A 17,361-nucleotide genomic window follows, 5' to 3' on the forward strand; every position below is an offset into this window, starting at 1 on the left:
ATAAAAGGTTCTTTTTCAGAATAGCAGCCAGTGACAAGTGGTGACCCGCAGGGTTCAGTGTTGGGGCCGCAGATATTAACGATCTGGATGAAAGGGCTGGGGGCATTCTAGCAAAGTTCGCCAATGATACGAAGTTAGGTGGATAGGCAAGTATTTCTGAGGAGGTGGGGAGGCTGCAGAAAGACTTAGACAGTTTAGGAGAGTGGTCCAAGAAATGGCTGATGAAATTCAATGTGAGCAAATGCGAGGTCTTGCACTTCAGGAGAAAGAATATAGGAATGGACTATTTTCTAAACAGTGAAAAAATTTCTAAAGTCAAAGTACAAAGGAATCTGGGAGTACTAGTCCAGAATTCTCTAAAAGTTGACTTGCAGGTTGAGTCCATGGTTAAAAAAGCAAATGTAATGTTGTCATTTATCTCAAGAGGGTTGGAATGTAAAAGCAGCGATGTGCTTCTAAGATTGTATAAAGCTCTAGTTAGGCCCCATTTAGGATACTGTGTACAGTTTTGGGCCCCACACCTCAGGAAGGACATACTGGCACTGGAGCGTGTCCAGCAGAGATTCACACAGATGTTCCCTGGAATGGTAGGCCTAACATACGATGAATGACTGAGGATCCTGGGATTGTATTCATTAGAATTTAGAAGATTGAGGGAGATCTGATAGAAACTTACAAGATAATGTATGACTTAGAAAGGGTGGATGCTGGGAATTTGTTTCCGTCAGGTGGGGATACTGGGACCCGTGGGCACAGCTTTAGAATTAGACGGGGTCAATTTAAAACGGAAATGAGGAGCCAGAAAGTGGTGGGCCTGTGGAATTCATTGCCACGGAGCACAGTGGAGGCCAGGACATTAAATGTCTTCAAGGCAGAGATTGACAAATTCTTAATCTCGCAAGGAATTAAGGGATATGGGGAAAACACAGGTAAGTGGCGTTGAAATGTCCATCAGCCTTGATTGAATGGCAGAGTGAACTCGATGGGCCGAATGGCCTTACTTCCACTCCTCTGTCTTATGGTCTCATGGTCGAATATTGGTGAGACCTCTTCTGGAGTATCAAGTGCAGTTCTGGTCACCCCTCCTCTGGAAAGGGTATTAGTAAACTGGAGAGGGGTCAGAAAAGATTTAGCAGGATATTGCTGGGAAAGGAGCGTTTGAGTTATAAAAGTAGGCTGGAACCTTTCTCACTGGAGCATAGGAGGTTGAGGGGTGACCTTCTACAGTTTTATAAAAGCATAAGGAGACTAGATAAGGTGAATAGCAAGGGTCTTTTCCTAAGGGTGGGAGCTTTTAAAACTAGGAGGCATATTTTTAAGGTGAGAGGAGAAAGATTTGAAAAGGACATGAGGGTCATCATTTTTGCAGAGTGTTTTTTTGTGTGGAATGAACTGCCAGAAGAAGTGATGGATGCAGGTGCAGATACAGCTACAATATTTAAAAGATATTTGGATAAGTTCATGAATGGGAAATTCATGCAGGCAGACTGGATTAGTTTGGTTTGGAAACATTGTTGGCATATAGTTGGACCAAAGGGTCTGATTCTATGCTATATGAACCTGTCTCAAAGTTCAGCTCTTGGGACCCAGGCAGCTGAAGGCATACCCTCTAGTGGTAGAACAATGAAGCACAGTGATGCAGAACAGGTCAGAATTGCAGGCACACTGAGATGAGATTAGATTACTTACAGTGTGGAAACAGGCCCTTCGGCCCAACAAGCCCACACCGACCCTCCGAAGAGCAACCCACCCAGCCCATTCTCCTATGGTATTGTACAGTTCAAGAAGGTTACAAAGATATAGAGGAATTTGAACACAAGGCTGGTAATTCAAACATTCATATAATTGTGGATTGCACTGTATTGCTTTCCTGAAATAATCCACTGTTTTATTTACCTTTCCTGTGCACATCCAAGCCCTGAGTTTCATATATTTAGCTCCAGTTAACTTTCATATCAATATATTCAATGTATTACATGACTCCAACACATAGTGACATTGTTAGACCTGTGTAGCACTGGTGTAGTTTCGCCAATAAACGAGGGAATATGATTTCAAACACAATGTTTTCTAACACATGATTTAGACTTTGACATTTTGCTTACATTGTTCCTGCATCCCTGGCCACAATTTTGAAATTATCTGTTGGGGACAGAGATCACAATGTGACACAGATTTTGTTATTGTGATGGTGCTTTCAGTAGTAATGTGCGCCTCTTACATGAATTATTTTCTTATATAGCCTGTAATGGTTCTGACAATCATGACATAAAAGTTCAATTCCTTGAGGACAGTTGCGGTTCAAATATAAAAACAAGCTTAAAAGTAAAAAATACTGTTAATGCTGATATAAAATTATAAAAATATTGGACATGAAACCAAAAGAAACAAAATAAGTTAATGTTCTCTCAGAATTTCAGCAACATTAACTTATTTTCCTCTATTCATATCCCAACAGGCCAGCTGTGTATTAAATTTTCATTTTTAATGCTGATAACTAAAGAGATAACTGAGCTGATAACTGAGATTTCTAAATGGGTGCAGCACAGTAGTCAATTACATTTCATTGTTTAACATTAATCCAAGTAACTGCACTGTAATGTAAGTTTGCACTGGGTTATTCGGCTGGTTATCTTGAAGAGAACTCTGTGGATTCACATTGACAGTTCCAGCATCTCCTTGCACTTTCATGCCCTCTTTACAGGAACTATCAATCAGAGAATTGCTTGAGCTATCCGAATCCAATGCAATTTTTGACTCAGTCATGTGTAAGGAGTTATTCAAATAAGGGTTGATTTTAGTTATTTGTTGAAATACGTCATTTTCATCAGTATTTTGTGGACACCAATTTTCTTCGACTCCATCAAGTGCACTTATTTCAGTTTCATGATCGCTTGTACTCTTTTCTGAAGTATTTGAAAGTAGTGGCTGCTTTGACAATGACCGACAGAAGTCAGGGATTTGACTCTTGTAGCCTTCTTCTAAGACTGTGTACACAACTGTATCTGCTTGCTGTAACAACTTGGTCTCTTCACCATTTGAAGTGGTCTCATGATGGGGAGGCACAGTAGGGGGACATTCCACTTCCACTGTATGTAGATGCGAACTCAGGTCTTTCTTTATGGACTGTAGCTGGCTTTCCTCAGGCAGATATAAGACTTCAACTGTGCTGATGTCGGTGTAGTGGTCATTTCCTGGATTCAGTATTTTTGGGGTTTGATCATTCTTGAAAAGGAAAGAAAAAGTTATTCCATCTGGTAGCATATAATCCTTATTATTTCAGTCCTGCTACCATCCCGAGACTTTGTATAACTGCCCAAACTCCCATTGCCACTACCTACCCATACATCACCATTGATCATCGCCCAGGGTTTGTGGCTAAACCAGCTGTCATTTTATTTCAAATTCATGCCATTATCTTTACCAGGCTCAGCAAAGTCAGCACAATCCAAAATTAATTTTGGTAGAAATAAGTTCCTTCTTTGTTTTAGCGCTAACTGGCAAATGCTAATCTCAAGAGGCAAAATACACCTAAGACCATAGGATATAGGAGCAGAAGTGGGTCCTTCCATCCATTGAGTCTACTCTGCCATTCAAGGAGAACATGACTGATCTGATAAACCTCAATCCAACTGTCCTACCTCTTTCCCCATATCGCTGGATTCCCTTACTGATTAAAAATCAGTTCATCTCAGCCTTGGATATACTAATGATCCAGCCTCTACAGTCTTTTGTCGTAAAGAATTTCACAGAATGACTACCTCCTGAGAGAACAATATCCTCCTTAAATGGGTGACCAAACTACTCTGAGATGATGCCCTCTGGTCCTCAACTCTCCCACAAGAGAAAAACCATCTCTCCACATCTATCCTGTCAACCTCCCTAAGAATCTTATATGTTTTAATAAGGTCTCTGCTCATACTTCTAAACCTCAATGAGTACAAGCCCAAGCTACTCAACCTCTCCTGATAAGAAAATTCTCCATACCAGGATCAACCAAGTTAACCTTCTTTGGACTGCATCCAATGCTAACATGCCTTTCCTTAGATAAGGGATCAAAACTGTTCACAGTTTCAGCAAGACCTCCCTATTTTTATACTCCATTCCTTACTAAATAAAGGCCAACAGATCATTTGCCTTTCCTGTTCCCCACTAAATTTGGATGCCAGCTTTTTGAGATTCATGCAGTAGGATCCCCAAATCCTTTGGTGCTGCAGCATTCTGCAATCTTTCCCCACTTAAATATATATTCAACTCATTCCACATTCTAAATGCCATTTATTCTTCAAGAAATAATGACTGGAGTGATCCTTGCTGTCATTCTATTGCTAATAAGTATCAATTTGAAACAGTGATAGCATTCACATCAAAGTCAAAAGCTCGATGATTTAATCCCTCTCCAGGGCTGTCCCATTACTTGAGGAAAGATGTAATGTGGAGGTGCCTGTGTTGGGCGAGGGGTGGAGAAAATTAAAAATCACACAAAACCAGGTTACAGTCCAACAGGTTTATTTGGAAGTACAAGTTTTCAGAGCGCTGCTCCTTCATCAGGTAACTAATGGGGCAAGATTATGGGACACAGAATTTATAGTAAAAGATCAAAGTGTCAAACAACTGATGTTGTGAACAAACCAAGACTGCTGTTAAGTCTTCAATCACTTAGAATGGGTTGCAGGTTTTGATTCATTCATATCTAGATCACAGAACTTATTTCCAGTCACATTCCTGAGGTAACTAAAGGCCTTATAAAAAGGTGACATCTCAGCTCAGACAACATATTAAAAGGTGTGAGGTTAGAGTCTGTCTGCACTCCAATCTTGAGTCAAACTGGATCTATTTCCAAAATAGGAATTTATAAAATCTCACATGGACTGACTGCCTTTAGATTGTGTGCTTTTAGTGTGTGTGCACATCAACCTATGGGATGAATTTGCATTTGCAGATTTGTGTTTGTAGATACATTCTATTTTGTTCAAAAAGAACACAATCTCTCAGCAGTCCAAAAGCTTGTACTTCCAAATAAACCTGTTGGACTATAACCTGGTGTGGCATGATTTTAAAATTTAAGGAACGATGTAATTGCATCGGAGGCAGTTCAGACAAGATCCTTGGATAGCATTTATCCTTCAAGTCAAACCACCAAAACAGACTAACTGGTTATTTACTCGATATATTAGAGAGTCACAGAGTCATAGAGACATACAGCACAGAAACAGACACTTCAGTCTAATTCGTCCATGCCGACCAGATATCCTAACCTAAACTAGTCCCATTTGCCAGCACTTGGCCTATATCGCTCTAAACCATTACTGTTCACATAACCATCCTGATGCCATTTAAATGCTGCAATTGTACCAGCCTCCACCAGTTCCTCTGGCAGTTCATTCCATACATGCATTACCCTCTGTGTAAAAATGTTGCCCCTTAGGTCCCTTTTAAATTTTTACCCTCTCAACTTAAACGTGTGCCCTCTAGTTCTGGACTCCCCCATCACAGGGAAAAGATCTTTTCTAGTTACCCTATCCATGCCTCTCATGTTTTTATAACATCTATAAGGTCACCCCTCAGCCTCTGACACTCCAGGGAAAAATGCCTGTTCAGACTCTCCCAATAGGTCACATCTTCCAACCCTGGCAACAATCAATATTGAATTGATTTGATTTGATTTGTTGTTGTCTCATGTACCAAGATACAGTGAAAATTATTGCTTTGCATGCTATCCAGGCAAATTAATCCTTACACCAATGTATTAGAACAAAATGCAGAATATAGTGTTATGGCTATAGAGAAGGTGCAGAGGTATTGTTTCATGAACCTATTTGTATGCCAACTGACTCGCACAAAACAACAGATTACATTCTAAAAAAAAACTGATTAGATCTGAAGCATCATGGTTATCTGACAGCAGATTAGCACTGTTTTCCTTCTGTTTAACTGTCTGCACTTCCCCTGTATGTGCATAATCAATACCAAGTAATTCGCTCCACAAGTTTGTACAACTAAGTATATTTAACGATGATTATCCTGCTGAATATCTTTTAAATTAAAGGGATTGGTAATCTTTCTCTATTCTCTATTCCAGAAGGTTCTGGTGGGCCCGTCATTATGCATGTTTAAGCCACATCGATAGATTTCTATCTAGGAATGACATCAAGAGATGGTCCAGAAAAAAGCAGCCCTGAGACAGATGATCAGCAATTATCTCAACTCAACAGACTGAATGGTCTATTCCTAATCCTACAGTCCTTTGTTCCTATAGCATTCCAGCATGAGGTGATGCAAGCACAAACAGTAAATTAAAGAGATGCTCACATTAAACAGTAAAGTGAAGTCAAGACAATGAAAGATGTGTTGCTTAGGAAAAATATAAAAGTAATTGAAGTGTGACTAATAGTTCAATCACTGCTTTTATTTTAGTGACAGATCGCAAGATGGCACCAAGTATTAGTGCAATTAAAGAAGATCAGAAGCTAAGCTGCCATAAGGATTATGACGACTTTTTAAATTAAAATCATTTCAAAGTAGGAATTTAAAATTTGTAGAAACATGCAGTAAGCAGAGAATTTTGCTATTGATTGAATTTCTTTCCAAAATGTAACAAAGATACATATCAACTTAAAATAAAAGCAAAACACTGGGCTAAGTGAAAAAAAACAAGACTATTGATTTAAATTGGTAACCCTCTTACAAAAGGTGTCTCGCCTACAGAGAATTTCCAATATTTTTTACTTCTGTACCAAATTAAACCTCTACAAATCAAAGACATAAAAGGAGAAAGGTATACCTTGTATTGATGTTCATGAAACCAATCAGCTAAACTGCTACCTGCTGGATCTGCCACATCAGGCCAAATGTGTTTTGCAATCCTAAAAGAGTCAGAGGTAACAATTACAGCTGTACATCCTTCAAATGACAAAACAAACCATGGCTGCAGTGTATTTCAAATATTTTTGCCATTTTTATACTTGATTGTCATTCAAGATGAGTGGAGACATATTCTATAATATTGATGGCAGATACAAAATACTAACTTTAGCTTTTTTTTTGACATTTAACATCACCCTGTTAGTGAGAGTGTTCCAGATTTTGGCTCAGCGACACTGAAGGAGGAGGAATGTAATTCCAATACAAGATGGAATGCAGCTTGGGGGAGTGAGCATGCTGGTGGTGGGGGTCCCATGCCTCTTCTACCTTTATCATTCCAGGTACAAGAGGTCACATGTTTATAACGTGCTGTTAAAGATACATCTTGTCGATGGTAAACATTACTGCCACTGCACGTTGATGGCAAAGGGATGAATGTAGACAGTGTTGATAGGTCTGGAGTTACTTTCAGGCCAGAGTACATTGGAATGCCAAATTTCTTTCCCTAAATGGTATTAGTGACGCACATGGTCTTTTTTTTAAATGATAATCAACAACAGCTTTATGATTGTTATTAAAATTTTTCTTAATTCCAGATTTTATTGAATTCAAATTTCACAATCTGCCATGTTGCACTTCAAACACACATCCTTTGAGCATTAGCCTGTTTCTACATTACTAGTCACACAATCTTAGCATGATATCACTGTCTCCTCCAACATAAGTATACACTTACATTAAGTTTGATATTTTAAGATATTCAGTGTGGTATGGATGCTATTGGGAGACCAAGTCAGAAGAAAAACAAACCACTCCAGACTATCCCCCTCCTTAAATTATGACCACCTTCCTCCCTACACTTGTTTCTTTTTGGTTCCTAGCACCCATATAGAGTCATAGAACCAAAGAGGTTAACAGCACCAAAAAAAGGCCCTTCATCCCTTCGAGTTCACACTGGTCAAAAATGACCAATTATTCTAATCGCAATTTCCAGTACTTGGTCCATAGCATCCCTTCACATTCCTCTGAATGCCCTGCCCCCTAACCTTAAAGGTATGGCCCTGGTCATTTATCCCTTACCATCTACCCTGTCTATACACAGTTTTATGCATCCTAATTATGTCTGCCCTCAGGGTGGCCCTGTACAAAATCCTACAAGAGAATGAGGTTCCAATGTTGGAAGCACAGTCAGCAGTTCCTGCACTGATTGCTGACATCAAGATACTCCAGATCACAACCCACAGCCTAATCCTCATGCTTCATGTGATACATGTTGCAATGCCATAAAATATTGTAATACGTCAACCTTTAAATTATATACATGTTCACATTCAGTGTTGCCAGTACAGAGCTCCACATGCAGGGAATATGCATTGGAAATTTGGGCAGGTACTATTCAGTGTTCACACCTACAGAATTGAGTTGATGGAAATCCAACCCATTTTTGATTTGTCCATATGTACTGTGTGTGAATTTTTCTGCCTTGAATGCCGACGGCCGGAACTTACCTCTGGCAGTTGGAACTCAAAACATTAAGAGTTAACGTACTAACCTATGCTTGTTGTTGAAACAGATTATCAACATATTTACTAGCAGTAGGAAGATGACGAGAACAGGCACCAGAATCACCACAATATCTCTTTGCCCTGTAATAAAATTATAAACTAGATATTACTTTGAAGCAATAACAGTCACAACTCTGATCAGCAACATAAAATGCTTGTACTTCTATTTAGATTCAGCAAGACTTCCCTCAGCATTTTGTTTTCCGCCATTTTGTTCCATTTGCAGGCATTGAACGTCTTACCAGGATATGCTGAAAATGACGAACATTTAAACAAACTCTCTAAAGGTTTGACATTGCCACACAAATAATAATACCTTTTGTTTGAAACCTATTAATCAACTATTTGTGATTAAGTATCTATTTCGAATGACTTAAATTTTTGGTTTATGATATTCAAAACATGAATTTCACAGATCAGAAATTTAACATTTATATTCACAGAACACAATTTTACAGCCAATACCATACATGTAGATTTAAAAATAGTCTATAATTTGATATTAAGTGACTGTGTTGACCAACTTATATAAATGAAAACGAAAATAGCAATTCCTTAACATCCAGCATCCAGCAAAACCAGGTTACACTGCTTCTTGTTTGAAGGGAAAATGGTTCAGACAAGTTTTACTGAACTAATAGCTGGAATGGACTATTTGTCTTATGAGGAGACGTTTGGACAGGCTAGGCTTGTACCTATTAAAATTTAGAAGAGTAGGAGGCAAATTATTTGAAGCATAAAAGATCCTGAGGATCAGATGATTATGGAAATGATTTTTCCACTTGTGGTCATTGTTTAAAAATAGAAATTAGCAGAAACCTTCGTCTCACAAAGGGGCATGAATGCTTGGAACTCTTTTCCTTGATAAATAAGGTGAAATTAGAGTCTTTGAATCTTTATAAAGTATAAGTAGATAGATTTTTAATAAGCAAGGGATGAAAGGTTCTTTTGGTAAAGCAGGAACATATAGAACATAGAAGAATACAGCGCAGTACAGGCCCTTCGGCCCTCGATGTTGTGCCGATCAAAGCCCACCTAACCTACACTAACCCACTATCCTCCATATACCTATCCAATGCCCGCTTAAATACCCATAAAGAGGGAGAGTCCATCACTGCTACTGGCAGGGCATTCCATGAACTTACGACTCGCTGAGTGAAGAACCTACCCCTAACATCAGTCCTATATCTACCCCCACTTAATTTAAAGCTATGCCCCCTTGTAATAGCTGACTCCATACATGGAAAAAGGTTCTCACTGTCAACCCTATCTAACCCCCTAATCATCTTGTACACCTCTATCAAGTCACCCCTAAACCTTCTTTTCTCCAATGAAAACAACCCCAAGTGCCTCAGCCTTTCCTCATAGGATCTTCCTACCATACCAGGCAACATCCTGGTAAACTTCCTCTGCACCCGTTCCAGTGCCTCCACATCCTTCCTATAGTATGGCGACCAAAACTGCACACAATACTCCAGATGCAGCCGCACCAGAGTCTTATACAACTGCAGCATGACCTCAGGACTCCGGAACTCAATTCCTCTACCAATAAAAGCCAGTACGCCATATGCCTTCTTCACTGCACTATTTACCTGGGTGGCAACTTTCAGAGATCTGTGTACATGGACACCAAGATCCCTCTGCTCTTCAACGTGGATCAGGAATCAGATCGGCTATGATCCTGTTGAATGGTGGAGCTGGCTCAAGAGGCCAAGTGGCCAAGAGGCCAAGTGGCCTACTCATGCTCCTAATTTGTGTATTTGTATGTTCCATTTGCTAAACTCATAAAACACTTGATCTCATGGGAATGTCAACTATTTTGAAATAGTGTTCGAATCTTGCAACATCTGCAGAACACTGTCATAACTGAATGTGCATAAATTCTCAGTCAAATGACTACAAATATAATGAAATGTAATATTTTTAAAGAAGTTAGAAATGCATTAATCCGCTTTGTGGATTGTAATTTGAAATGGGTCCTCAATTTTAGGGTGGTGGGTGGAAACAGGGACTGGTACCTTTTTTATGCAAATAGGCTCTATTCAGTTCCATTTCCTGATGGCAATTTGACACTGATAAAATCTGAAATTCACCTCTTCTGTCACAAACATGCACCATTCCCTTCAATAAAGGGAATGAGACCCAAGAAATCACAGGGAACTCAAGCTCTATCACTTTAAAGTTAGCCCTGGAACATAGGCCTATTAGGGATGAGTGTTAGCTTTGTAGGTCAGGAAAGTTGGCTTGGCAGGGGAACACTACAGCTGGTTTCAGTCCTTGACACAAACACAACCCAGGAATAAAGGAACATCGAACTTTTTCGAAGTTTTCTTCACTGACCAAGAGCATTTGTTGTGAAGGAATTCAACGTGCTGTTCATGCCTCCCTTCACTGTAGATGCCATAACATAAAATGTATAATCAGTATTCTTTTGCAGAGATTTCAGTGTATATTCATGGACTGTTGAATTGACTGTTACACCTGCAAAATAATGGAAAACATTATTAGAAGGCAGTAAACCTTTTTCCAAGAGAGCTTTGTGAAGATGTCTCTGTGTGCAACAATAATGTTTAATATAGTGTTCACTTTACAAATTTGTAGGATCATTGATTCAAAAAAATCACAACACAGGAGGTCATTAGCACTTATAGTTCCTTGTGCTATAGTGCAGATCACTTCAAGAGTGTTGCCATGTACTTTTAAATGTTTCTGTCTCGGCAGACTTTCAGTCAGTGAGTTTAAGGCCCCTCCAGATTCTGAGTGACAAAATGTTCACCTTGTTTCCTTCTTATTCCTTCTGTGTTAATCCTTAATCCTTTAAATTCCACTCTTGGTTAAGGACCTCTCTACTAAGGGAAGTCGGTCATTTCTATCCACGCTGTCTCAGCTCCTCATAGTTTACTTATATATCAATTAAATCTTCCCTCAGACTCCTCTGTTCCAAAACAAACAACATCAGCCTCTTCATTCTTTCTTCAATTAAAATTCTTCAGTCCTTGGTAACATTCCTCTGTATGTTTTTCCAGTGTGATCATGTCCTTCGTGGTGATGATTACCATAAGTGAGCTGGTTTAGCATCATACAGAGTTCCAGCATAAAGTCCTTGCTATTGCATTCTATGCCTCCTCTAAGCAGTGTATCTTAAATGCCTTTTAACCACCTTATGTGCCTGTCTCATTAGATCTGTGGACACCAGCACTCAAAATATGTGGGAGCAGAGGACAGACTCACTGCAAAAACCTCACAAAGAGAGGTTTAGTTGAGGTAAATGGACCATAAACATCCCTCTGTTACAGACAGACAAATGGCTATATAGCTTGAGAGGTATCACACTGCATCAACATGGGGCATGACAAGGAACTACCACTGCTGGTACAGAGATTGAGATCCATGCTGTTGACATCATCTGTACACACCTCGCTCCCCTTCCTGGACCTCTCCATCTCCATTAGTGACGACCGACTTGACACTGACATTTTTTACAAACCCACTGACTCCCATAGCTACCTGGATTACACCTCTTCCCACCCTATCTCTTGCAAAAATGCCATCCCGTATTCCCAATTTCTCCGCCTCCGCCGTATCTGCTCCCAGGAGGACCAGTTCCACCATAGGACACACCAGATGGCCTCCTTCTTTAGAGACCGCAATTTCCCTTCCCACGTGGTTAAAGATGCCCTCCAACGCATCTGGTCCACATCCCGCACCTCCGCCCTCAGACCCCACCCCTCCAACCGTAACAAGGACAGAACGCCCCTGGTGCTCACCTTCCACCCTACAAACCTTCGCATCAACCAAATCATCCACCGACATTTCCGCCACCTCCAAAAAGACCCCACCACCAGGGATATATTTCCCTCCCCACCCCTTTCCGCCTTCCGCAAAGACCGTTCCCTCCGTGACTACCTGGTCAGGTCCACGCCCCCCTACGACCCACCCTCCCATTCTGGCACTTTCCCCTGCCACCGCAGGAACTGTAAAACCTGTGCCCACACCTCCTCCCTCACCTCTATCCAAGGCCCTAAAGGAGCCTTCCACATCCATCAAAGTTTCACCTGCACATCCACCAATATCATTTATTGTATCCGTTGCTCCCGATGTGGTCTCTACATTGGGGAGACTGGGCGCCTCCTAGCAGAGCGCTTTAGGGAACATCTCCGAGACACCCGCACCAATCAACCAAACCGCCCCGTGGCCCAACATTTCAACTCCCCCTCCCACTCTGCCGAGGACATGGAGGTCCTGGGCCTCCTTCACCACCGTTCCCTCACCACCAGACGCCTGGAGGAAGAACGCCTCATCTTCCACCTCGGAACACTTCAACCCCAGGGCATCAATGTGGACTTCAACAGCTTCCTCATTTCCCCTTCCCCCACCTCATCCTAGTTTCAAACTTCCAGCTCAGTTACTGTCTCCTTGACTTGTCCGACCTGCCTATCTTCTTTTCCACCTATCCACTCCACCCTCTCCTCCTTGACCTATCACCTTCAACTCCTCCCCCACTCACCCATTGTACTCTATGCTACTCTCTCCCCACCCCCACCCCCACCCTCCTCTAGCTTATCTCTCCATGCTTCAGGCTCACTGCCTTTATTCCTGATGAAGGGCTTTTGCCCGAAACATTGATTTCGCTGCTCGTTGGATGCTGCCTGAACTGCTGTGTTCTTCCAGCACCACTAATCCATCATCTGTACCATGGTCAGGCCTATTAGCCAACAAGTTAACCAGTACCCAGAGAGTTGCAGAAGGGTAGAATAGTTCATATGCAGGAGACATATAAATGATAGTGAATGTACACGCCAATACTGGAGCAATTGCTGCAGCAATGATATGGATATGACTGTGGCCTAATAGATATTTGTTTACAAGACTACTTGAAAAAGCACACTTACCTGCCTCGCCTTTTGCAGATTTGTAAAAAATGGTGTAATTGGTGATGAATCCACGCCTCTTTTCCACTGGAATTTCATGCCATTTAATTGTGCATTCTGTTTCTCTCGCAAGTGGAGCATCAATAATTGGGCCTACTTCTGGAACTGATAAAGAAAATCTTCATTGAACAAGCAGAGAACACTAACAATCCTTAACATTTATTCATTTAGAATCAGAGATGTTTTTACCCTTCTCATTTTCACTAGTATTCACCACAGACATTGTAGTCTTACATGACATTGCCATGGGATTTTCCAGGAAACAGCATTCAACAGCCTCTTAACACCATATCAGCTCAACTTACTTTTATCCCACCCACTTGCCAGGAACATATTAAATGAATATAGCAATCACCTCCACTATTACAGAACAAGATGGGCCCAATTTTAACCCGGTTCATGAGGATCGGTTTTAATAGTTAAAATCAGACCTAATAAGTCAGTCATGTTATTTTTCCAAGTGAATTTTATTTCTTTGCCCATTAAAAGGAATGCATTCTTTGTGTTAGAAGCTGATCCAAATATAATTAGCAATTTTTAAAATAATCCTTTCATAGGATGCCATCACTGTTGGCAAATAAAATTTGTTCATTAGACTACTTGCCCTGGAGAAGGTGGCGGTGAGCTACCCTCTTGAACAGTCCTTTTGATGTAGATCCAACAAGAATGCTATTGGGGAAGGAGTTCCAGGATTTTGACCCAGTGGCAGTGAAGGAACAGTGATATATTTCCAAGTCAAGATTTGTGATTAGAAGGGGAGTTTGTAATTACTGGTGTTCCCAAGTAGCTGCTATCCTGTCCTTCCAGTTGGTACAAGTCACAGGTTTGGAAGGTGTCGTTGAAGGAGCCTTGATGAGTTACACCAATGCATCTTGTAGATGACACACATTGTAGCTACTGCGTATCAGTGGTGCACGGAGTTAATGTTTGGACACCAGCACTCAAATGGTGCCAATTAGTGGGCTGTTATGACTTGGATGGTGTCAAGTATGTTGTAGGCGCTGCATTCAGCCAGACAACTGGGGAGTATTCCAACATACTCCTGACTGGTGTCTTTTAGATGATGGACAGAGTCTGGGGAGTCAGGAGGAGGTGAGTTACTCTCCACAAGATCCCAAGCCTCTGACCTGTTCTTATGGCTACAGTACTTACATAGCTATTCCAGGTGAAGTAACAAATCAATGAGAAAAGTCATATTTCCACATTATAAATACAACATTGTACTTCTTATTTAATCAAGGACTCATTACTATTGTATACAATATTATTAGGGGACAGAATTAAAAATAAATAATTTTAACTATTCAGAAATAAAAAAGGTATTAAACTTTCCAGAGTATAACCAGTTTTTAAGGTCAGGAAATAGAAAATTTGAACAGGGCCAATTTTATAAGCTGCATTTGTAAGTTGGCAATACAATAGAGGATATAGCCTCCTCTCTGCTGTTTAATCAAATTTATATAAACTATCTGAAATCAAGGCCTTTGGAAAGTCTCTTATTAGCTGTTAAATCCTTGAATATGTACTTACTATCTTGCTGTAGGTATGCCGGTATTGAGAATGGATTTCCAGCACCATCAGTGTACACAGCATAAACAGAGATGTTATAACGCTTAAACTTTTCTAAATCTCCTGTGAAAAAAATCAACAAAGAGGAAATGTGCAGCTCATGAAGATTCTTATGCAGTTTACTTTCAGCATTAAAAAACAAAATGTAGATGTCATGCTCAAACTTTAACTAGTCACATTCTTTACAATAGTGTATGCAATGCAATGCTTGATCCTTCTCACTAATCTAGAACCATACATTCGTGATAGTCGCTGTTCCAAACTGAAGGACATTAATCAGCAGACTCATTATAAGTCTTCACAGACATCTCAACCCTGCTGAATTGTTTATATCATTATACTCCATGCAACTGAGGAGAAGTTAATTCTAGCTGTAGCTGCCTGTTTTACAACAAACTGATGTAGATGAGAAGATACATTGGGTAGACTATCATCTTTGTTTTATATTAATCAATTAAAAACATTGCAGAATGTTCATTAAAGTATATAAGTGGGAATACTATGGTCTCAGATTTGATAATAAACAAACTGCTACAAAAAGTAATCTGTCATTTCTACTCTCTTAAAGTCCACAAGTTTGGAAGATGATTGTAAATAGACTAACATTTCTTAAGCACTTTTATTATTTTACATTCACATTTCATTTAAATGTGCATTAAGAATGGATGTAGTTGTTCAAGCTCATAAAAATGTGCTTCGAGTATCTCCGCTAAATTAGACATAGGCACAGATTTCCAATCAAGCATCAGTTAGCAGCAACTAAAACTGAAATTGTTGGAAAAAACCTAACTGGTCTGGCAGCACAGTTAATGTTTCGGAACTAATAACCCTTCTTCAGAACTGATAGTAGCTAGGAGGGAGAGGCAAGGAAAAAAACAATAGGTGGAAATAGAGCCCAGAGAAAGAAAAAAGTAATGGGTACAGATCAGCCTGAGAGAATGAATAACTATTAATGGAGACCATAAGAGGGGGAGAGAGAGAGAGAGAGAGAGAGAGAGAGAGAGAGAGAGAAAGAGGAAAAAAAGACCTGAAATGTTAACTCTGCTTTTCTTCACAAATGCTGCCAAACCTGCTGAGTTTTTCAGCAATTTCTGTTTGCCTTTCTGATTTTCAGCATTCACAGTTCTTTGCTTTTTCTGATCAGTTAGCAGCAAGTTATTAGTACAAACTTAGCCAGCGGGCTACACATAGCTGATTCTGCAGGGTTAGCTTTATTCATACTTAGTGGGTGAGCTCAGGCACATATTTAATTCAATGCTGGGAACTCTCTCAAGAGAAAAAAGTGTAAACAGCTCCTTAAGGTGATTATGAAAATAATAATTAAAATCAAAGGGAGACTTTTTTTATTTCATTCGTGGGATGTGGGCGTCACTGGTATTTATTGCCTGCTCCGCGTTGCCCTTGAGAAAGTGGGGGTGAGCTGCCTTCTTGAACCACTGCTGTCCCTTTGCTGCAGTTACACACACAATGTCCTTAGGGAATGAATTCCAGGATTTTGACCCAGCGACAATGAAGAAGTGGTGATATATTTTCAAGTCAGGGTGGTGAGTGGCTTGGACGGAAACTTTCAGGTGGTGGTGTTCCTGAGTATCTGCTGTCCTTTTCATTTTAGAAAGAAATGATCATGTGTTTGAAAGGTGAACTTAGTGAATTTCTGCAGTGAATCTTGTAGGTAGTATACATGGTTGAGTGAGTTATGGACTTGGCCAGACCACTCAAAACATTCTTAAGCAGGCAGCCCAGACCATAACGTCACAATTTGTTTCAGTAAGTGTACAGCAAAATTTACCCAGAGTAAGTTAGCTAGATTAACTACCAGGTTTTAAAACAGACAAAAATGTATTCACAAAATTACACAATGAAACACAAAGAACAGAAGACCCCTACGGAACTCTGATTTAATTATGCTGTTCCAAATATACACCACAGTCTCAATAAGCAAACCCCCTTAAAAAACAGTAAAAATGGAACAATGCCTACAGGTTGAAGTTAGAAGGGCAGAAGGAGAGAGAGTTCTTGTCGCCAGTTCACACACTCCACTGCTGAACTTCCAACTAGTTCTGGACTGAACTGCTCAGCTAGAGAGCTGACCACTCGCCTTTCATTATACAGGTCACTTCTAAAACATGACTACTTTGGCCTGAAGTCTCATCGGATTACATATAAACAAAAAGGCCTCTCAATACCTGTCAATCTCTGTACCAAACCAGTCTAATCAGAACTGGAAGCTGTTTACAATCCCTCTGAAAAAAAACCAAGGACACAGTATCCTTGAGAAAAGGAACAGCTTTTAGAAAAAAGGGACCAGGTTTGTGACAATGTCAGTGCTGGGGGGAGTGGATATTTGTGCATATTATGCCAATCAAGTGGGCCATTTTGTCTTGGATGGTGTCAAGCTTCCTGAGTGCTGTTGGAGCTGCATCCATCCAGGC

At 40.3% G+C, this 17,361-nt stretch overlaps 1 protein-coding gene across 4 annotated transcripts in view; it reads right to left on the minus strand.

Moving 5' to 3' along the window:
* Window positions 1-350: 350 nt before the first annotated feature.
* The window catches only part of LOC140477446 (interleukin-6 receptor subunit beta-like), an 86,049-nt gene continuing 69,038 nt past the window's right edge, over window positions 351-17,361 (minus strand). For all 4 annotated transcript variants that reach the window (XM_072571402.1, XM_072571386.1, XM_072571393.1 and 1 more), the window contains 6 exons: window positions 14,891-14,992; window positions 13,322-13,465; window positions 10,770-10,910; window positions 8,417-8,510; window positions 6,785-6,866; window positions 351-3,225 (listed from right to left, as the gene is read on the minus strand). In XM_072571402.1, coding sequence (XP_072427503.1) covers window positions 2,557-3,225; window positions 6,785-6,866; window positions 8,417-8,510; window positions 10,770-10,910; window positions 13,322-13,465; window positions 14,891-14,992 — 1,232 coding nt within the window. In that variant the 3' untranslated portion in view covers window positions 351-2,556. The remainder of the gene's footprint in view (window positions 3,226-6,784; window positions 6,867-8,416; window positions 8,511-10,769; window positions 10,911-13,321; window positions 13,466-14,890; window positions 14,993-17,361) is intronic.

The sequence above is a fragment of the Chiloscyllium punctatum genome, chromosome 1 (genome assembly GCF_047496795.1).
Source record: "Chiloscyllium punctatum isolate Juve2018m chromosome 1, sChiPun1.3, whole genome shotgun sequence".
Classification (NCBI taxonomy): domain Eukaryota; kingdom Metazoa; phylum Chordata; class Chondrichthyes; order Orectolobiformes; family Hemiscylliidae; genus Chiloscyllium; species Chiloscyllium punctatum.